The sequence below is a fragment of the Choloepus didactylus genome, chromosome 3, assembly GCF_015220235.1.
Source record: "Choloepus didactylus isolate mChoDid1 chromosome 3, mChoDid1.pri, whole genome shotgun sequence".
Classification (NCBI taxonomy): Eukaryota; Metazoa; Chordata; class Mammalia; order Pilosa; family Megalonychidae; genus Choloepus; species Choloepus didactylus.
Genome location: NC_051309.1, coordinates 58,952,338 through 58,974,825, shown reverse-complemented (window position 1 = coordinate 58,974,825; position 22,488 = coordinate 58,952,338). Strand labels below are relative to the sequence as shown.

General features: G+C 42.4%; 1 protein-coding gene across 1 annotated transcript in view; it reads left to right on the top strand.

Moving 5' to 3' along the window:
* The window catches only part of IGFBP7 (insulin like growth factor binding protein 7), a 93,891-nt gene that overhangs the window by 40,864 nt on the left and 30,539 nt on the right, over positions 1-22,488 (top strand). The window contains exon 2 of the mRNA XM_037829880.1: positions 17,210-17,319. Within this exon, the coding sequence (XP_037685808.1) occupies positions 17,210-17,319 (110 nt within the window). The remainder of the gene's footprint in view (positions 1-17,209; positions 17,320-22,488) is intronic.

Here is a 22,488-nt window from a genome sequence, read left to right as displayed (position 1 = left end):
TTCACATCCCCCTTTTGGTCAAGAAGATGTTCTCATCCCATGATGCCAGGTCTAGATTCCTCCTCAGGAGTCATATTCCACATTGCCAGGGAGATTTATACCCCTGGATGATCTTGATAACTTTAGACATAACAAATCTCTTTCGCTTGACATTGAAAACCTCTGCAATCGAGTCTCCAGTTCTCAAGATACTGCTTCCTTCTCCCCACTCACCCCCCCGCCCCCAAAAAAAGACAGACCCCTGCAGCCATATTGGATTACGTAGAGAGGCGCACGGTAGCATGGGAATGGCTCTGGGCTTGGACTCGAAAGACCCGGACTCAAGTCCTGGCCACACCATTCCCCATCTGCCATGCTACCAGCAAGACACCTAACCTCACTGACCCTCAGTTTCTTTATCTGAAAAAACAACTAGCTTAGCTCACAAGATTATTGGGAAAGTCAAAATGAAGTAATGGATACAAAAACTGTTCGCAGGGTTTAGATCCCATTACCAATATAAAAAAAATCATTAGTTTCCTTCCTCCCCACCCCCACTGATGTCCCAAGCTTTCCTGCCTCCTTGCGCACACTGAGCCTCTTGCCTGGCAAGTCTTCACTGCCCTCCTACCCCCCACCCACCACCACCACCACCACCACCTTTAACTTTTGAAATTCCTTTTTGTCTTCCATGAATTCTTTTCTGACCTACTCAGTAAGAGTATTTTTAATATTTATATCATAGGACCAGTTGCACTCTGCCCACATTATAATTGCTTGTGTACTCATCTATCTACATTTCCTGGATTATAAACCCACATTGGGTCCAATCCCATCATCTTCATACTCCTCATGTCCCCCAGCACAGCACTTAGTCCACAGAGGACCTCGAATCAATCCACCCCATGCTGTTAGCTGCTTCATGCTATACAATGCTAAAATTTTATTTAGTCATTTTATTGTGGACCTTTTTCAATTTTTATAGTATTCTCCATTGGAATCTTCCCTTTAAGAATAAACTCAACTATATAACAGTAGAAATTAGTGCTGTAATTATAAGGATGGTTATTAAAGTTGATGATAACTAGATGACATTTTTCTTTTGATATCCCCAAATTAACTATTAGGAATTGAACCTCTGGCCAACCCAATTTTCATTCTGATTAATAGTATTTTCCAGAAATATCTATTTTTATTTTAATCAATTTCTGAGAATGTTTCATGACATTGGGAAAAGCTATCCAGTGCTGACAATATGGAATGTTTAAGGAATTGTTATTCTTTGTTATTATTATATAGGTTAAAATGCTTCTTGTTCAGTAAAAAAAAAAATTACCAAAGCACCATCTGTGAATGGGATCAATAATTTCTCTTAGCTCCAGTGATCTTGACCCTCTGGTCTTCACAGAGGCCAAGCTCCCAGAGATATGTGGATGGAAATTTGGCTGCTGATGGCTCGCGTGCTTAGACAATGTCATACTTGTCCCAGGGGTCTTATTCTTATTTTCTCTATTTGAGTTTACTTTGAATTTTTTCCTCTTCAAGTGTCGGTTCAACTGATTCACAGGCTCAGAGTCCATAATCCTTTCCCAGAGAATAGATAAACCTGGATTACTTTCCCCTCTCCCCCTTGTTCACCAGTGTCTTAGCCAAGCTCAGAGGTCTGTCCATCATTTTTGAAGCTTTCAGATAACTGAAGGGGTCACACATTTTAATAAAGAGATTCCCTGAGAATGTACCCAGAAAGCAAGGACTGGGGGAGACATAGACTGCAGCTTCATGACCCATTTCAGGAATATTCAGGACATTTTCTTCCCCAAGTGTGTAACGAATGAATTTCCTACTTTTATGTGTGGCTACTTCAAAGAAGTGCCAAATCGAAAATCCCAGCTGTTTTATGAGGAAGTTATTTTCCTTTACTAAAAACAATAGAATAAAATCTCCCAGGCTGGACCTGACGGCTGCTCCAGAAGGAAAACGTTCAAAGGAAAAGGATGGAGGCCTCGGCTCTTTCTTCCTGGATGCCCACTTCACATTTAAGACACTTTGCATGTATTTGGCTTTTAGTGCTTGTAAAGACGCAGTGTCCTCACTTTTAAAATTCAATCTACAAACCCTTCCCTTGTTTCTTCCTGCATTGTAAAAGGAATTAACAACTTAAAGGAGAACAAAAACAAAACTCCAAAGAAAAGAAAGCACCATTAATTACAGAAAAATAACCATTGCCTAAAAATAGCCAAAGGGTCAAAGCCAAGATTCCGGTCCTGTGAGTACCAGTAGGCAGCAGAGAAGGTGTCCATGACCCTAGGGCTCCTTCTAGGACAACCCTAGAAGAAAGTATAGCTTTATTTTACCTGGCTTCCATTCTCATCACCCACAACCAACGGGGTGGGCTCCAAGTTGTCCCCAGGAACAAGCATGACTTTGATAAACACAAAATCCTTTTTCAAAGTCCCCCAATCCCACTACCTGGGTCCTCCCATCCTGTGATCAGAGAGACATACCCAGTTCCCTGATTTTCAGAGCTGTGATGTTGAATACTTCTGAGCCTCATTGAACATCTAGCTCTTCCAAGCCCACTGTTCTCCCATCTAGAACCTTCCATGATGTAAATTCCCTCTCAGTACTCAGAGGAAATGCCTTATGGTTGTATCAAAACATAGGTTAAGTTCACAATGGTACACAAAGTAGATACACAGTAGCATACAAAATCAGTACCCAAGACACGTGGAAGAAGTAGCCCACAGGGTGAGGGGAGTATTCTGTTCCAGTTTAAGCCTTAGGGACGGCAGGAGAAAATAGCAGAAGAAATGCTAAATTCCACCAGGAAGCATGGAGAAAATCTGAGCACACTCAGAAAAGAGTAGCTAAGTAAAGGATATGACTTGGGGTAAATAACTGAGAGCTTTGGAGTCTGTGGACATCACAAAAGGGTACAGAAAATAACCAGAGGGCACAAGCTGTGAAAAGGGAAAAACACTGAGAAAGAACAGGGGGAGCTCAGTTATGCACGTCTGATTAATGTCTGGGATGGTCTGCCAAGGCAGTGACGGCGGCTATAACCATGAAAGCTCTAAATGAAAACGAGGAGGCAAAAAGCCTCACCAAGTCCAAACTCCAGACGTGAACTGAGTGGCCCAGCATGTCCACAGAAGTCTAAAGAGGGCTATTTTCTCACACTTAGATCCTTTTTATTTCATCCTACTCCTTGCGCTCTTAAAGCCAGATTGAATGTGCCTTAACAGAGAAGAGATATGGCAATAAATGAGCCAAGGGAAAGGGTCTCAATTTAGTGGGATTTTTAATACGACCCACAAAAATCAGGATGCAGAGCCCCATGTCTGCACAATACATGTTGTTAGGAATTAGGAGGGTAGAAAAGGAGCAGTGTTGGGGGTAGGAATCAATTACTTCATTTTATAAAAATGGAAAACAGTTCAGAAGGAGAACTGCTAAGACTCCAAGAGCTTCTGACAAAGAGGAAATAAGATACTGTTCATCACCCCAATATGTCTGAAATAATAATAAGAAGAAAGTGTTGTTGTTGTTATGTCAGGTTTCTATATATTTCACCAGAGCCAACTCACTGGAGTTTTCTCTCTTAAATACTCGCCCCTCCCAAGTGGTACTTGGCATCTCACTCTCTGAAAAGGCCTGGAAACATTTTTTCCTCAAATCTGTGTTCCTCTCTTCTGTTACTTGCTGTCTTCCTGTCTTCCTCATCATCTAGGTATCTCGTACCCTGAAGCCACATTTTAATTGAGTGGTTCTATTTGTGGAGTTTAGAGGGGAAAAAAAAAAAAAAACACCAGAACCATGAGAAACTTCAGGAGTGGGATCAGGAGTGGGTACTTTTTTAAACCCTTCCAGATGAGTCCAGTGTCCAGCCAGGATTGGCAACCACTGGATAAGATCCTTCAGGACAGAACCCTTCTTAGAAGCTGTTAGCCACAAGGCTGGAGCTTTCCCCCGGGCTCTGTGTCTAATGGCGTATTACTTCTCCAGATGCCTCTTTGTGGGGTCCCTCCCTGGCTAATCCTTGCCAACCTGCAAAAACTTCCAGAGACTTAACTAATCTTCTCTGTTTGGTAACTTCCAGTCTGAGAGGGTGATGCTATACTGCAGTGCCAAAACCCACGAGCTGCCACGATTTGCTGGAATTCCCACAGTGTAAATCTCTTTCCTGGGCAAAGAGTGGTGCTGAGGGCTTATCAGTAGCCAGGGAGCCGAAGAACGGGGGATCAGTCAGGTCTCTTCTTCTAAAGACCCAGGGAGTTAAGCTCCCTGGTGCCTGGGTTGTCTGGGCAAGAAACAGCAGAATCAGCCCCATTATAGTAACCTCGCAGGACCTCCTGGGATTTCAGGCCTCAGCTTTCTTCAGCTTTCCAAAATGTTGTGAGCATTGTTTAGCAAATCTAACCATCCTAAAGTTGAAGGGCCACTTGGGAGTCCATCACATCCTTTCCAGGAGCAGGGCTCAAGAACATCTGTTTCTTTGGGACTACCCAGATGACAACTCCTTGTAAAGTCAGCGCAGGGTCTATGGAGTGAGATGAAGCATTAAGCGTTGAGGCTCAGAAAGAAGTTCCATACGGTTCAGTTCTGGAGACACTTGCTGAAACCGAGGATACCCGGCACTGCGTGCCCGTGTAGCCCAGAGCAGGTGGCGGGAACTCAAAGATAAAGTGTCCTTGGGAACTCACTGTCCAGGCTTCGAGGAATCTCCAAATCATTTGTGACCATCCATGTGGTTTGGCCATAAATCCCTTCCTGTGGAAATTTCCCCACCCAGTTCAGTGCTTTCAGAGTAGGAAAAAATGACCAAACGCTTTAAAACATTTGATTTAAGGTGAGTCGTAGTCCAGATAGGATAGGCCTATGAGATGTGGGGAAAAAGTATTTCCCAAGTTACCTTTACATGAATAAGACAAACCCATATAACTAGGGAGTTTCCCTTCTGAAAGCTACTCTATATAGTCAGTTCTTCCGTGTGCTCAAACATGGAAGACAAAAATCTCGTGCACTAATTTAACTTGTGTGAACAGCAGTCAATCTGGTATTTTGATGGTGGTTTAGGTACCTCACCTGCCATGGGAGCTCTGCTGAATAAATAGCTCATCCTTTGGCAACGTTGTTTACACAGCTCCACATTACACTGTCCACCCCACAGCTGCCAGAGTGACCTCTCGACCCTAAATAGCTGAACATGGTTTTAAATCCTTAGTGGATTTACTTGACCTACTTCAGGGTCTCTCCTAGGATGACCCCAAACCACAGGTACCAGGCTCACCAGTGATGCGGGAACCACGCCCTGGACTCAGCATGTTGGTCAGTACCTCACTTTTATCTTGTGCTGGACTCATACAAGGAAGGAGGAAAGAGTAAGAAAACATCATCAAATAGGAGATTTTTTTTTTTTTGCAGAAAGCAATTTATCACTTATGTTCTTTGGTGAGTTCAAACTTCTGATCATTTTGAGACATTGCAAAATTCAGTCATCAAAGTGCTGTGCCCTCGATCATGGGACTTGCCCTTATGAAGCTCATTACCACAAAGGAGAGTCTAAAGTTGTATGTAATGGTGCCTAAGAGTCTCCCCCTGAGTACCTCTTTGTTGCTCAGATGTGGCCCTCTCTCTCTCTAACTGAGCCATCTCGACAGGTGAACTCGCTGCCCTCCCCCCTACGTGGGACCCGACTCCCAGGGATGTAAATCTCCCTGGCAACGCAGAGTATGACTCCCGGGGATGAATGTGGACTCAGCATCGTGGGACTGAGAGTATCTTCTTGACCAAAAGGGGGATGCAAAATGAGACGAAACAGTTTCAGTGGCTGAGAGATTCCAAACGGAGTCGAGAGGTCACTCTGGTGGACATTCTTATGCACTATATAGACAACACCTCTTAGGCTTTAATGTATTGGAATAACTAGAAGTAAATACCTGAAACTACCAAACTCCAACCCAGCAGTCTGGACTCCTGAAGACAATTATATAATAATGTAGATTACAAGGGGTGACAGTGTGATTGTGAAGTCCTTGTGGATCACACCCCCTTTATCTAGTGTATGGATGAATGGAGGAATGGGGATAAAAACTAAAGGACAAATGGGGTGGGATGGGGGGATGATTTGGGTGTTCTTTTTTCACTTTTATTTTTTATTCTTGTTCTGGTTCTTTCTGATGTAAGGAAAATGTTCAGAGATAGATTGTGGTGATGAACGCATAACTATGTTATCATACTGTGGACAGTGGATTGTATATCATGGATGATTGTATGGTGTGTGAATGTATTTCAATAAAACTGAATTTAATTAAAAAAAAAATCTGTAGGGGAAACAAATCTCTCCGCCATTAAGTGTTAAATAAAAACAAATTGTTAGGAAAAAAAAAAAAAATTCAGTCATCAAAGAAAGACGTCCACAATACTAAGATGTCTACTACAGGAAAAATAAGCTAATATACTCTCAGAAGATTTTCAGCGTTGAAGACAGAAGCCAAAATGGGGGTCTCGTTAACCCAGAGGTAACTAGGATTAATCAGGAAATGTCATTCATTGGGTCTGTGTGTAACATTACCAGGGTTGTAACACATTGGACAGTCAGCTCTCAGATGCAAAGCAGTGCCTTACCTGTCTAGTTCTCTGCCCTACCTGAGGTGGGGATGGACCAGGTGCTCAGCAGTGAGCTGATTGAATCCCCTCCAGAGATGGCCCATGGTGGGAGGTAGGGCCAGAACTGTCCCTCCATTGCACCCTTGCCATCCCAGAGCTAAAACATAAACTAGACAATGTTTACCTTGGCACCACTGGTCTCTCCAGTCTACATCCTTTCCCCTTTATCCATGGGGTTCAGTGCCTCCTCATTTTCCAGGTGCTACCTCAAATTCAGCAAGTCCAAATCCAAATCCATCCTTTCCCCCTTCTCCAATCGATGATACTAAGGTGTCCCTGCTGCTGTCCATGGTGTACCCAGCTTCTTGTTGGCAAAGCCCACGACCTTTGACTCACTACCCTCTTTCCCACATCCAATCAGTCACTGCATAGGGTTAGTTCTTCCTAAACAGTCTCTCAATTCTGTCCCTTTCCTCTCCATTCCCACTGATTGAGACCCTTACTTCTTGCTCTGTACCATTCCTGCTGCAAAGGCCACTAGAATCATCTACTGAAATGCCATTTTAATCATGCCACTCCAGCATTTAGAGACACACCATAAAGCCCCACCTCCTCAGCCTTCCAGTGTGCTCCACCACCAGAATCCCAGCTCTTCTCCTTTTCTACAACCCTTTCCCCTGGCCAGACTAGTGTGCTCACTGTTCCACCTGCTTGCTGGTGTTTTCTGGCCTCCATACCACTGCTTACACAGGCCCCTGCCTTTTACCTTCCTTGACGGACATCCTACTTCTGGACTTCAGGGCCTTTCTCAGATGACATCTCCTTTCCCTAACCACCCTAGTTCCAAATGACGTGATATCTCCACTCTCTGAGTAAACAATTTTTATCAGTGCCAGTCTTAAGGAATTTATTACATGCTGCTTCAAGATAAATGATGACGGCTAATACTTGAGTTTACTCCAGGTCAGGCACTATGGTATTTGCTGTATCTTGTTTGATCTTTCTGATAATCTAATATCATAGATATTATCCCCACATCACAGATGAGTAAACTGACAAAAATTTAATAACTTGTGCAATGTCATGTAACTCAGAAGTGGTAGAAAAGAATTCCCAATTACAAATTCCATGCTCTGAATTCACTAAGGTCTGCTACCTCCCCAGCATTTTGTTCTCAGCCTAATGTGTTAAACCTCTCCTCCAAGGATTATGATATCTGGAAAAGAGGAAGCAGTTCTTACACATTTTTGCCTCCTGCAATATTTGACAGGGCACTATCATTATACACTATGGATTCTTTATTCACACTGAAGTATAAGTGACTAACAGCATTTACCATAACCAGATGAATTTGCTACAAACTAAAACTAAAACCCTGAAATTAAATCTGGCCAGTGATGCCTAAGATTTAATACTGCCTTCTCCTCTCCTTGCTGCCCTCAGTTGATACCCCCAAGACTGCACTGGTTTCCTGAACCAAGGTTCAGCTGCTAAATCACCCCCTCTCTGGAAGTTCCCGAAATGACCTGCCTTGGCAGATGGCTCTGCTCTTTAATTAGCCATACAGTTACTGCTTCCCCTCATTTAATATCAGGAAGTTTCCACTTGTTTCATCCCCTTCCCCCTCTTGGCCATAGTGCCTTCCTACTATTCTTTTCCCATTTTGTACTTTTGTTCAGTGCTTTTCCCTTCAATGTGTTATCAAAATCAAATCTCAGTCTGGGGGTTCTTGCCAAGTTGTCTGAACTCTTTATCTCCATTTGTGGTATCTCAGCTCTCTCTTCAACACCCCTGTTCTCCCCTTATTTGGTATGAATTGTACATACTCTGTATGAGCTATTCCATGACCCCATCATCCTTAAGATTCAAGATGAGTGTGGTTAGCAAATCTACCATAACTTGGAGAAGTCCATAAACTCGGCTGTCTTAGGTATGTTAATAAGTACTCAGTGAGAGCCATGATGCAAATAAACATAACTCAGCGTGATGCAGAAACCCTTTGCTTTTGGTGTGAGGATTATTGATGATCCCCCCAGCAGACCTACCTTTCTCATTGGAATTTGCTTTAACTGATATATGTTCTAATTTGCATCCCCTGGTTTATACTAACTGGTTATTGAGTGGAGAATAGCCAAGAAACATTGCTTATGGCAAGAGAAAGTCAAGTGGAGGGTCAGAGAACATCATGATGAATAATCCACCAACTGATAAGAAGTGGCTATGGCACTACTTTGTCTAGGTAGCTTGGCAGTGTGTACACTGGTAAGTTTTCAAGACAGTGGCTGTCTTCTCAGTTTTGTTCATGTTATATTGTTCTGAATCTTCTGCTGCTCTTCACCCACTGCAAACAGTGCAGACTCCATAAAGACTCTGGCATCCTCAATCAGCTTAGCTGGAAAAGCATTAGAGAGCAGTGATGCTCTAAGCTGTGTGGCACTAACTCTGAACTCAACAGGATTTCAGAGAAGAAATGAGTGGAGACTGGAGCTGTCAAGGATGTCAAAGGGGAGATGAAATTTCAGCTTGAGAGCTTCAAACAAAGGGAAGAGTATACATAAGAGACAAGAGGAAGGAGGACATCCCAAGTAGGCAAGTCCATCAGCACAAGCAAAGGTTCTGGAAGTAGTGAGAAGACCTGGCTGCCAGGAGCAGGGAGTGAATTTGGGTGGAGGTAAAAAAGAATAGATTGGTAGGGTAAAAATGGAAGGGTTGACGGGGAAATGAAGAAGACCAAAACAAAACAAAAAAACAAAAACAACCATATGATTAAATGTGAAATCAGAACATAAAAATGCACTATTAGGGGGAATTTTACTTTTAACCATTCTCCAGGCTTAATGGAGTGTATTTAGCTTCCAAGCATGACTTCTCTGTGCATCTTCTACACAACTTTTTCTGATTAAAAAACTAGCTAACTAGGTAATGGCTTGATAAGTTCTTTCTGTTTTTCAACCCTAGAAGAGTGAACTTCATTATGAACACTATTCGTTTGCTGGGGCTGCTGTATAAGTTTGTGATAAATCGAGTGGCTTTAAAACATCAGAAATTTACTGTCTCAAAGTTCTGGAGGCTAGAAGTCCAAAATCTGTAGGGGAGAATCCTTTCTTGTCTCTCCCTAGCTTCTGGTGATTTGCTGGCAATCCTTGGGCTTCAATCACTGCATGTTACCACATGGCATTCTCCCAAATATACCTATCTGTCTGTGCCCAATTCTTCCCCTCTGATAAGAACACCAGTCATATTGGATTAGGGCCTCCCTTATCCAGTGTGGCTTCTTCTTAACAAATAACATCTTCAAAGACCCTATTTCCAAATAAGGTCATACTCAAAGGACCAGGAGTTAGGACTTGAGCATTTCTTTTGTAGGAAAACAATTCAACTCATAACAGACAAGTACATTGCATTTATATAGGTGATGAGGTATATTGGATTAATCCAGGGCCCAGCAGTGCAACCTTGGGACTTCATGAATATCAAAGATGCCCTGACTCTGTACTCTGGGACCCATTCATAATAGGTAAACTCACTTCCCAGCCAAAGAGAAGATTTGCCCTGTATGAGACCCAATACAGGTGTTAGACCTGCCCTTGTTTTTTCTTCTGTAAAAAAATGGTTTAAGTGGCTTGTCCAAGGTCTCTTGACTATAATAGTGGAAGGATACAGAGCCAAATGTTTTGTCCCCAAGAATCCTTTGTCTCTTTTTTTAATAGTAAGGTGGAGAGGACATCTCAGGTCATGTCTGGGGAGTGCTTTGTGTTCTGTAAGAGACTAGGAAACTGTTCACATTCCTCTTTTACGTTATCTCAGTGCTTTTTATAGGATAGCTAATTTTAACTCCATCCCCTATATGCAACTTTATGCAAAATCAGCCTAAATTAATTGCAGATTGAGTTTAAAATTAATTCCATTTCAGAGTCTTCTTCTCGTGACATTTGTGTTTTGTGAGAACTTCCTTTCTTAGCCTCTTCAAAACCAAATCCTGGTATTTCAAATTTAAATCCATCCACCCACAATTCTTCCTTTTCAATATCTTTATTGATTTCTCAGAACATAGCTATCTCTAGATTATTTTCAAATCCTCCTAATCTAATCTGGTAGTCTGTGGGTTATTTGTATAGAACTTAAAGGGGCTACAGAGAAAAATGTAGGTATTAGTGGAGATTTTGGAAGAGACTTCTAACTTCTAGATACTCTTATGGTGGAACAGATTAATTGAATTTTAGTTTTCTTCCAAACTTAAGACTTTATTCTTCATTGCTCCAACTTCATTTAGGATCTGGTTATATTTTCTTTCATTGATTTTTCCTTTCTTCTCCTTGTCCTCCACCTCCTCTCTCTCCCTCTTTCTTCTTCCTCTTTCCCCTTAAGGAATATGATTTAAAAGAAAGACTATAAGGTTACTGGGCAAGAGTCATAAGAAATAAGAGAGGAAGAAAATGAGCTTAGAGGGTTGAGAAAGATCAAAAGAGATTGAAAGAGGAAATCAGTTTGGCCATTCCTCAGAAAGTTAAACACAGAATTACCATATCACCCATAAATTCTACTCTCAGGTGTATACCCCAAATAATTGAAAGCAGGGATTCAAACAGATATTTGTATACCAATGTTCATAGCAGCATTCTTCACAATTGCCAAAAAGAGGAAACAACCCAAATGTCCCTTGACAGGTGAATGGATAGACAAAATTTGGTATATACATACACTGGAATATTATTCAGCCATAAAAAGGAACGAGGTTCTGATACATGTTACAACATGGATAAACCCTGAAAACATTATACTAAGTATAATGAGCTGGACACAAAAGAACAAATATTGTATAATTCCACTTACATGAAATATACAGAATAAGCAAATTCATAGAGACAGAAAGTAGATTAGAGGACCAAGGATGGGGGAGGAGGGAATGCAGAGTTATCTCTTAATGGGTACAGAGTTTTTGTTTGAGGTGATGAAAAAGCTTTGGTAATGGATGATGGTGATGATAGCACATCATTGTAAATATAATTAATGCTACTGAATTGTATACTTAAAAACTGGTTAAAATGGCAAAGTTTATGTTATATATATATGTGTGTGTTTGTGTTAACATAAAAAATAAGTTAATAATAATAAAGAGATGAAATGAGAATTAACTGAGTCATGAAAGGTTAAGAGAGGAAAATAGGATAGGATGGTTTTGAAATAGTCATCTGAGACAGAAAAAAATATGGTTGGATTTGAGGTGGGGAAAGCCTTGGGGTGGACTTATCTCTCTAGCCACCAGGCAGCACTGCAGACAGCTTGGTTGCTGTCTGGAGTTTCCCAGGGTGAGTAAGGGAAGGAGGGGAACAGGGAGAAGATGTTCTATGTACAGGATGTTTGCTAGACAGTGTTTGAGCAGCTTGAAGTTCTTTCTGGAACACAGGCAAGGATAAATAAATAAATAAGTAACCGTATCCTGGTGTTTGCCCCTCGTACATTTAAATTTTCTGTGACTTGTTTTGCATGGAATCCAAATGCTGAGCACGATTGAAGTGGAACTGCTGTTACCCATAGCTTGGCCTTAGACTGATTTTGAGTTTTCTGCCTGAAAATCAGCTCAAAGTAAACCAAATGTTCTTTTATCCTTAAAACAGAAATAAATTCCAGATCTTCTTTGGCCATGGAAGAAAGACAGAGTGGAAAGAGTGAGAAGTTATTTAGTTAAGAGTCACTGAGCTGAGCCCCCTCCCTGAGGTTTTTCTGTAAAGAAATAGTAGAACAGAACCTTCAGGAATTGAATTGCCTGACAAATGTGCAATTAGGGATCATCGTTAGAGGCAAAACTGCTTATAAATGAAATATGTAAGATGATGGCTCTCTAGAGTGAGGGGAGAGGACTGCAGCATGGTTGAATCTGCCATCCCAGCAGCCCAGGCCATTCTCACCCTCTCTTCTCTTCCACATAAGGTTTGTCCACTTGATGTCCCTGTGGGTTACCATTAAGTTACTCCCTTACTCTTTCTCACCATGTGTCTTCACTCATCCTTCTACAATATGGCTCTTTCTATCCTATTCAAGAGTCCTCCATTCCCTCTGTGTATTCTAAGAGAATTTCCAGACCAGATGTGTGGCAAAGACCCAGGCAAGGCTTAGTGAGTAGGTGACATCGTGGGTATGAGCACTGAACAAGGTGAGTAAGAAGGCGGCTGAGCCCTCACGGATTCTTCCAACACAGGAAGTCAGGTGGAAGCCCACCTGCCTCCAGGAGGTCAGGCATCACTTGGATTTCTGTCTAATCATTTATTGACCTGGTTTTCCTTTGCAGGAGACTGTGTATCAAAACCTAAAGGCCATTCTGTGGGCTAGCATTCTCCAGTTTAGGTATTGTTTATTAAACTTGCATTTGTTTGAAGACATTTGAAATGGCCAAGGGTTTTTGTAAATGCTGCACAGCAAATTGGCCCTTATGGCCCTTCCTCCGCCCATCACCCAGTGAGAATCAGTGAATAATACAAATTTTTGTGGTATGGAGATCTTGTAGGATTCTAGGGATAGCATGGTAGCAGGTTGGACAAATCATTTATGTTCTTAGGATGGTCCACATGTTGACCCAGCCCATTCTCCTAAGGTTTTATATGTATTCTGAGTGTCAGGAGAGAGAAAGAGGAACCCACAGCGTTATTTGTCCTGGTCTTGAGCCCCCTGGTGGTTGTTTTAATTCAAAGTATTCCTGGTACAAATGTTTTTAAAGAATTTTTGCTCCTCTCTGCCTCTTGGAATTAGGAGGAGACGGTAGGGACATAGCTATAATGGATATTGCCTCCATTAAGGGTTTAAATTTTAATGCAGTTAATTTCTGAATTATACCATGGTTAATGGTACACGAATAGACGCACAGAAAACTACTTCCATTTTGGCTTCCTTTGCTGCAGCAAAACATTGGTGTCACAAATAAAATTCCATCATCTGCGCAAAAAAAAAAAAAAAAGCATAAACACATAGACAAATGGAACAAAATAGAAAATCTAGAAAGATGCAGTCAAAGGATTTACCACAAAGGCACCATTACAATTCAATAGAAAAAGGATGGTCTTTTCAACAAATGGTATCAAAGCCATTGGATATTTTTTGGGGAAAAAAATAAACATGAACCTTGACCTCTACATCACAGCATACACAAAATTTATTCAAAATGGATCACAAAATAAAACTGAATTGGAAAAAAAAAAAAGGTGGCTCACAAACCTAAATGTGAAAAGTAAAACCATATAGCTTGTGGAAGAAAACATAAGTGACCTTTATAGCCTTGGTCTAGGCAAAAAGTTCTTAAACAGAGCACAAAAAGCATTAACCTTAAAATTTGTTTTTGATAAATTGGACTACATTAAAATTAAGAACTTCTATATTTAAATTATGCCATAGGAAAAATCCATTGTATACCTTCAAAATATCCAACATAAAATCAGTCTAAAATTCTTCCATGTGCATTGCAGGATCTCCCCCCTAACAAAGACTGATGACTTGCTACCTGTATTGACCATCGGGAGATGGAAGCAGATTAAATGAGTGGTGTTTTGCAAGGCAAAGGCTCTCACATCATCATAATAAACATATCTTGCATTCCTTGTGTGGTTTTGGTACGTGAGAAGCAGCTTTGTTCCCAAGCCCCTCCAGATCTCTGAACACTGGTGTATTCTTCTCAGAACAATTCCTTGATATCCCCTGAGCTTTGAGGTTGTCCTGCCAAGCCCTTGTGTGGGAAGGAGGACAGACAGCATGGGGGCCCTCAGAGAGGTGGGCGAAAGTAGTTCAAAGTGCAGCCAGATCCGGTGATGAGATGTCCAAGCCCTTGAGGGGCCAGGGTGGGCCCTTCAGGAAGCCTGGGATGGAGTGAAGCCCAGCCCAGCCTTTTGCAGGGTCTTGTGTTGGTGCATCCAGACTAGGAAATGTCTGAGACGGAGCTAGAAACATACATAAATACAGCTATGGTCTCTCACCACAACCATGCTTACAACAGAAAAGCTAACACCCCTGGCCAAGATGTATGTTTCCTATTCAGACCTATGGTTTGAAGGGAAGGAAACATGAAATATATTTAGAGCTTTCAAAACTTTGATTGTTTTGCACATTCTTACAAAGAGAAAAAATAAAAATACCACAAGGGATTAAAAAAAATCAGCTTCTGATACTTTAGATGAGTGGGAAAGTCTTACATGCTGGGGTCATTTCCTTTCTGTTGCAAGAAATTAATAGTGTGCTGGAAATAGCCTATTGCAAAAAGGGGGACTTCGTGTCCTTGGAATGCTGATTATGCCAGAAAACTTTCCAGGCCTAAAGGGGAAAGTGTCCCTTTCCCAGGGTTCTGATGCAAGACGATCCTGAAGTAGATATTTTACTAGCCTAGAAGACCCAAGGCAGCAGAGATCTGAAATTCAAAAGGAATAATTAACTCACTCTTTCAAGAAACCATTGTTGAGCATCGAGTAAGAACTAAGTTTGGTTCTGGAGCAGCAGCTGTCACCCCCAGGGAATTCAGGCTCCCAGCTCTCTCTTCTGTGGAATGTCCCAAGTCTCTCTGAAGGCCCCTGGTAGCTAAACCCTGGCATTCAGAATTAGCAGACGTGAAATACGAATTGCCACCCACTAAAAAGTAGGTGCACCCATCTCTTCTACTGCAGATGTTAGGGAGCTGGCCTCTCAGGAGAAAAGAACAGAAAGAACAAACACTCTCTTTCAGTATCTGTTGGTTTCAAAAGTGTTGCGTTTCAAAAGTGTTTCTGAGTCAGAAACCGTCCAGGGAGTTTATTTGCTTCAGCTCGAGGTAATGTATAAAGGATTGAAATCCTGAGACTTTCCTGTAATATCTTATTTAGGCATTAGTTGCCCCTCAATTGATTAGAGCAGGGATCTGCAAGCTTTTTCTGTAAAAGGCTAGGCAGAAAATATATTTTAGGTCACACAGTCTCAGTAGCAACTAGTCATCACTGACATTATGGCACAAAAGTAGCCACAGACACACCGTAAGCAAATGGGCATGGTTGTATTCCACAAAACTTTATTTTATGGACACTGGAATTTGAATTTCATATAATTTTCACGTCATGAAATATTATCCTTCTTTTAATTTTTTTCCAACCATTTAAAAGGTCAAAAACCATTCTTAGCTTGCTGGCAATACAAAATCAGGTGGCTGGCCCGATTTGGCTCCTATGCCACAGCTTTTCACCTTAGGACTAGAGAGGGTCACACTAGTTCAGTGGCAGAAAGGATGCATGCCTGCATCAATGGATGAGTGGATAAACAAAGTGTGGTATGTACATACCCAGTCATAAAAAAGGAATGACATTCTGATACATGCGACAACATGGATGAACCCTGAAGGCATCATGTTGACTGAAATAAGCCAGACACAAAAGGACAACTAATGTATGATCTCACTGATATGACATAACTAGAATATGCAGATTCATAGAGACCAAAAGTAGACTACAGGTTTCCTGGGGCAGGGGGTGAGGGAGGGAACGAGAAGTAAACACTTAATGGGTACAGAGTTTCTGTTTGGAGTGACAGAAAGATTTTGGTAATGGATGGTGATGATGATGCATAACACTGTGAATGTAATTAATGCCACTGAATTGTATAATTGCAAGTGACTAATGGGAAACTTTATGTTGTATATATGTTATGACGATTCTAAAAATGTATCGGATGCATGCTATTGACACTGGTTCCAAGTAAGGGGCTTCTTACCTAAGGGAAAGAGGATAGAGAAGGACTAGGGATGTGTTTTGGAATTGGGAAGAGGGAGGAGAGGGCACTGTGGGCTTTCCTGGATTGGTCCCATACCTGGTGACTTGACAGATGTCCTCCTTCCCCTCCCCCTACTTGCCAACTTTCCCTGCCAGGGATACAGACACTGAGAACCCTGGAAAAGAATCCTGTCCTTGTGGGCCCTGCTCACACGCAAGAGACCTGTAACTGCTTTTCCTCTTTTACCTGCTGCCAACCCCAACCTATTCCGGGAAGAGGCATCTTTCCACTATCTTCCTTGAAAACCAGGTCACTTCTGCTCAAAGGCATACAGGGCACACAGTGCTCCACATTTTTCTCCTTAAAGAAAGTTACCATCCTTTCCCTATCACCGCTGACTTGTCAGTCTTAGATTCTGAGCTCCTGGAGGCAGGGACTTCATCTTTCTGGGTGTTCAGTACATTTTCAGATATCTTTGTAGATTTTCTTTTCTTTCATTATCCAAGTAATAGTCGGTGTTGCCCTTCCACAAAATAGAAATACTGGGAAACAAAAAAAGAAAAACATTTGGAACTAAAATTTCGCTCTATTAATGGAAAAGCCCCACATAATGCAAAACAGCTAGCGAATTAAAACTCATTTGAGTATGATTTATGGGAGGAGAAAATTTTATAAACAACAAATTTTTCTTCTTAATTGTTTTTGTTTGTTTAGATTTATGCATCCCCAAAGCATAGCTTAAAATCATGCTAGTGGCAGGGAGATGGCCACCTAGTCTTTGAAATTTGCTTCAAATAATCCACAGGAGGTACAACCTTATAAACATAATCAAGTATTTGCTTCCCAGGAAGCTGACTAATGTTAGTCTGTTTAAAAGATGTGTTTGGCTTTGTACCCTCTCATGTAGGGCCTTCCATTGTGACGCCCCCCAAGGACATCTGGAACCTGACAGGAGCCCAGGTGTACTTAAGCTGCGAGGTCATCGGAATCCCAACCCCTGTCCTCATCTGGAACAAGGTTAGTGGTGTAGGTTTCAGGAAGACATGCCAGACTGACAAGTTTTCTTTTGCACTGCACAAGGAGGGCAATAACCTCAAATCGTTCTTCTGTGCCATCATCTGCTGCTCCTCAAAGGTGAAGTGTTATGTGCCAGTTTGTATGTATTGTGTCCCCCAGAAAAAGCCATGTTCTTTGGTGCTGTCTTGTGGGGTCACAGTATTGGTGTCTATTAGGTTGGAACGTTTGGATTGGGTTGTTTTTATGGAGATGCACCCCACTCAACTGTGGGTGATAACTCTGGTTGGATGGTTTCCAAGGAGGTGTGGTTCTGCCCATACAGCATGGGCCTTGATTAGTTTACTTGAGCACTATATAAGCTCAGACAGAAGGAGTGAGCTTGCTACAACCAAGAGGGACACTTTGAAGAATGCACAGAAGCTGAGAGGAGCTGTAGCTGAGACAGACATTTTGAAGACCGCCGTTGGAAGCCTTCCTCCAGTGAAGGTACCCTTTATTGATGGACACTTTATGGCCTTAAGACTATAACTGTGTAACCAAATAAACCCCCTTTTATAAAAGCCAATACATTTCTGGTATTTTTGCATTCTGGCAGCATTAGCAAACCGGAACAGGCAGTCTCACAGACAGCTCCCTGGACCTAGCCAGTGTTTTCGCTGACCTACAAAGTAGCCCCTGCCCTGCTTTGCTGTTAGTGGGGCCCTAACAGGGAACCTTAGGAACTAAAAGAACTGTAATGCTGAACACCCAAATCCAGCCTCTGAGAGTGTGCACTTGTGTGCATGTGTGCGTGTGTGTGTGTCCCCAGTGGAGACACTATAGAATCATGGTTAACTCACAGAGTGTGAGTTCCTTAGCCAGGTTGGCTGACATCTCTCTAAGCCAGAGTTTCTCAGTATTGTCGACATTTTGGACCAGAAAATTCTTTCTTGTGGGGAACTGTCCTGTGCATTGTACAATGTTTTGCAGCATCCCTGGCCTCTATGCTCTATATGCCAGTAGTGAGACAACCAAAAAATGTCTCCAGACATTGCCAAGTGTCCCCTGGCAAAAAAACTCACCCCAGGGATAGAACCGCTGATCTAAGCCTTGGGTTCCAATTCTATACGATAAAAGTGGCATATATATATTTATTGTAAGAATTAAATAAGGTAACATAGATAAAATCACTTGGCTCATTACCAGACACTTAGTTAACATTCAGTACATGTTAACTTCTGTTCCTGGAAAATTTTTCCTTTGGAAGAGCATTATCTTGTAGCATTGTCTTCACATTCGAAGGACAAATATTCTCAGCATGTCTGTAGAAGGGAAAAGGAAACACTCATTTGCCAAATCAAATAATACCTCACAATTAGAATGTATATTGTTTTGCATATAAAGTATATATTTGCATTGCCCTTTTCTACATTTTGACTTATGTAAGCCCCACAACAAACCTGTGACATAAAAACCATCAATCCCCTCCTACCAAAAAGGAAATCTAGTTTACGTCAAATGGCATAACCAGACACCTCTTTTTAACTAGTTTACTTCTCTAGCAAGCTCTAAGATGGATATGGTGTCTGTTGATTATTTGTTTGCTTGGTGTCTGACCACAGGAGCAACCTCTGGAACTCTGGAATTTTGGGTCTTGCAGTCACAACTCTTTCTTACAAGTTGTAGAAACTCATTTCAAACTAGCTAAGGCTAAAGAAAAAACTTAATAGGAACCTTAGGCTGGAACCTCAGAGACAGCCAGATCCAGGTACACAAACAATGTCTTCAGGATCCTACCCATGCTACATCTATGCTACAACATGAGTGAACCTCGAAGACATCGTATTGAGTGAAATAAGTCACATACAAAAGGACAAATATTGTATGATCTCACTTATACGGACAACTCAGAATATGCAAATTCAGTCAGAAATTAGAATACAGGCCAGCAGGGGCAGGGGTAGGAGTGGGGAATGGGGAATTAATGCTTAATTAGTACAGAGTTTCTTTTTGGGGTAATGGAAAAGTTTTGGCAATGGATAGCGTTGATAGTAACACATCATTGTAAATGTTAATTAACACCACTGAATTGTATACTTGAAAGTGGTTAAAACAGGAACTTTTTTTTGTTGTATATATGTTACCACAAGAAAAAAATCTTTTAAATAAAACCATAGAACTGTACAATACAAAGAGTGACCCCTCAAGAAAATACGGACTTTAGTTAATAATAAAAATTATACACTATTGGTTCATCAGTTGTGATGAATGTATCACATTAATACAAAATGTTAATAATGGGGAAGACTGTAGGGGCAGGCGAGGGGAGTACTAGGAACTCTCTTTCTGCATGACTTTTCTGTAAACCTACAACTGCTCTAAAAAATAAATTTAAAAAGAAAGAAAGCTTCCTCCATGCAAAGGGTCGATATTATCACAGGCAGCTCCAAGCTCACATTATTACCACAGCTTAAAAAGACCCCAAGGGAAAGACCCCCTCCCTCCTGCAATGTAAAATCCCACTGGAGGACTCTGCCCCAGGTTGGATCACCTGCCAACCTCTGGCGCCCCCATGTGGCCAGAAGGCTACAGCTCCTGAAATTGGCACCCCCACCAGAACCACCTGGGTGAAGTCAGGAGGATACCAGAAAATGCCCGGGGGTGTACTACAACCGTCCTTTGCAGCTGAAACTTCTCTTCAGGGGAACAGTGAAGAGCCAGAATGCATACCATGGGTGTGTTCCTCTTGGCCTTTAAGGCGAAAGCTACTGATGTCTCTTCATTGCTTATTTGGGAGCTACTCATTTGTTCAGGGGGTGGAGAGGCAGAGGAGCAACATTTCCAAGAAATACCCATAAAAAGTTCTGCTGTGGCTCTCTAGGGACACTTACACAATGAGAAGTCAGTGCGACAGAAGTGTCCTGGGGCATGGGACCCTACTGAAAAACTTGGCAGAGAATAATTTCTTCAGTCCTTGTTCTGCCCCACCCCAACTAACGCACACACATACCAAGGGGATTAATCTTCCTCAGGAACCTTTTCCTATAAGCTTTGGGACTGTAGGGGGCAGGTCCCATGGGCTTCCTTGAGGATTTGTCCTCAGGGCATTTCAAAAGCACCATGACTAATTGCAGTCAGTGCTATGGCTCTAGTTGGGGGCTGGGGGGAGGAGGGGCTGAGAAAAGAAAGAAATTTTCTAGACTTGCCAGAAAGGAGCAAAAACTCAACTGCTGCGCTCTTCTGAGTTGCCTCTGCCATCAGGACGTGAGTTGCCACGTGCATGACCCAAGGCAGTGTTTTCCAAACTGCAGACCCATGACCCATCAGTGAGTCTTTTTTTAACGCAATTTTGTTGAGATATATTCACATAACATATAATCCTTCAAAGTGTGTGCATTGATTACCACAGTCAATCTTTGAACATTTTCATTACTCCAAAAAAGTAAAATAAAAATTAGAATAAAAAAGAACATCCAGGAGAGGCGGGGCAAGATGGCAGACTGGTGAGCTGTATGTTTTAGTTACTCCTCCAGGAAAGTAGGTAAAAAGCCAGGAACTGCGTGGACTGGACACCACAGAGCAATCTGTCTTTGGGCATACTTCATACAACACTCATGAAAACGTGGAACTGCTGAGATCAGCGAAATCTGTAAGTTTTTGCGACCAGGGGACCCGCGCCCCTCCCTGCCAGGCTCAGTCCCGGGGGAGGAGGGGCTGTCAGCTCCAGGAAGGAGAAGGGAGAATTGCAGTGGCTGCTCTCATCGGAAACTCATTCTACTGATTCAAACTCCAACCATAGATAGACTGAGGCCAGACACCAGAGACTCTGAGAGCAGCCAGCCCAGCAGAGAGGAGACGGGCATAGAAGGAAAACAACACGAGAAGCTCCAAAGTAAAAGCAGAGGATTTTTGGAGTTCTGGTGAACACAGAAAGGGGAAGGGCGGACATCAGGCCTTGAGGCGCATATGCAAATCCCGAAGCAAGGCTGATCTCTCTGCCCAGGGCACCTTTCCTTAATGGCCCTGGTTGCTTTGTCTATTAGCATTTCAATAACCCATTAGATCTCTGAGGAGGGCCGTTTTTTTTTTTTTTTTTTAAATCCTTTTTGCTTTTTCTAAAACAATTACTCTAAGAAGCTCAATACAGAAAGCTTCAAAGAATTGAAATTTGGGCACGTCAAGTCAAGAGCAGAAATAAGAGAGCTCTGAGACAAAAGGCAATAATCCAGTGGCTGAGAAAATTCACTAAACAACACAACTTCCCAAGAAAAGGGGGGTGTCCGCTCACAGCCACCATCCTGGTGGACAGGAAACACTCCTGCCCATCGCCAGCCCCATAGCCCAGAGCTGCCCCAGACAACCCAGTGTGACGCAAGTGCTTCAAATAACAGGCACACACCACAAAACTGGGCGTGGACATTAGCCTTCCCTGCAACCTCAGCTGAATGTCCCAGAGCTGGGAAGGGGGAGCAGTGTGAATTAACAGAGCCCCATTCAGCCATCATTTGAGCAGACTGGGAGCCTCCCAACACAGCCCAGCAGCCCAGAACTGCCCTGGGGGGACGGCACTCACCTGTGACATAGCACAGTCATCCCTCAACAGAGGACCCGGGGTGCACAGCCTGGAAGAGGGGCCCACTTGCAAGTCTCAGGAGCCATACGCCAATACCAAAGACTTGTGGGTCAGTGGCAGAGACAAACTGTGGCAGGACTGAACTGAAGGATTAGACTATTGCAGTAGCTTTAAAACTCTAGGATCATCAGGGAGATTTGATTGTTAGGGCCACCCCCCCTCCCCGACTGCCCAGAAACACGCCCCACATACAGGGCAGGCAACACCAACTACACACGCAAGCTTGGGACACCAATTGGGCCCCACAAGACTCACTCCCCCACTCACCAAAAAGGCTAAGCAGGGGAGATCTGGCTTGTGGAGAACAGGTGGCTCGTGGACGCCACCTGCTGGTTAGTTAGAGAAAGTGTACTCCACGAAGCTGTAGATCTGATAAATTAGAGATAAGGACTTCAACTGGTCTACAAACCCTAAAAGAACCCTATCAAGGACAGCAAATGCCACGAGGCCAAAAACAACAGAAAATTATAAAGCATATGAAAAAACCAGACGATATGGATAACCCAAGCCCAAGCACCCAAATCAAAAGACCAGAAGAGACACACCTAGAGCAGCTA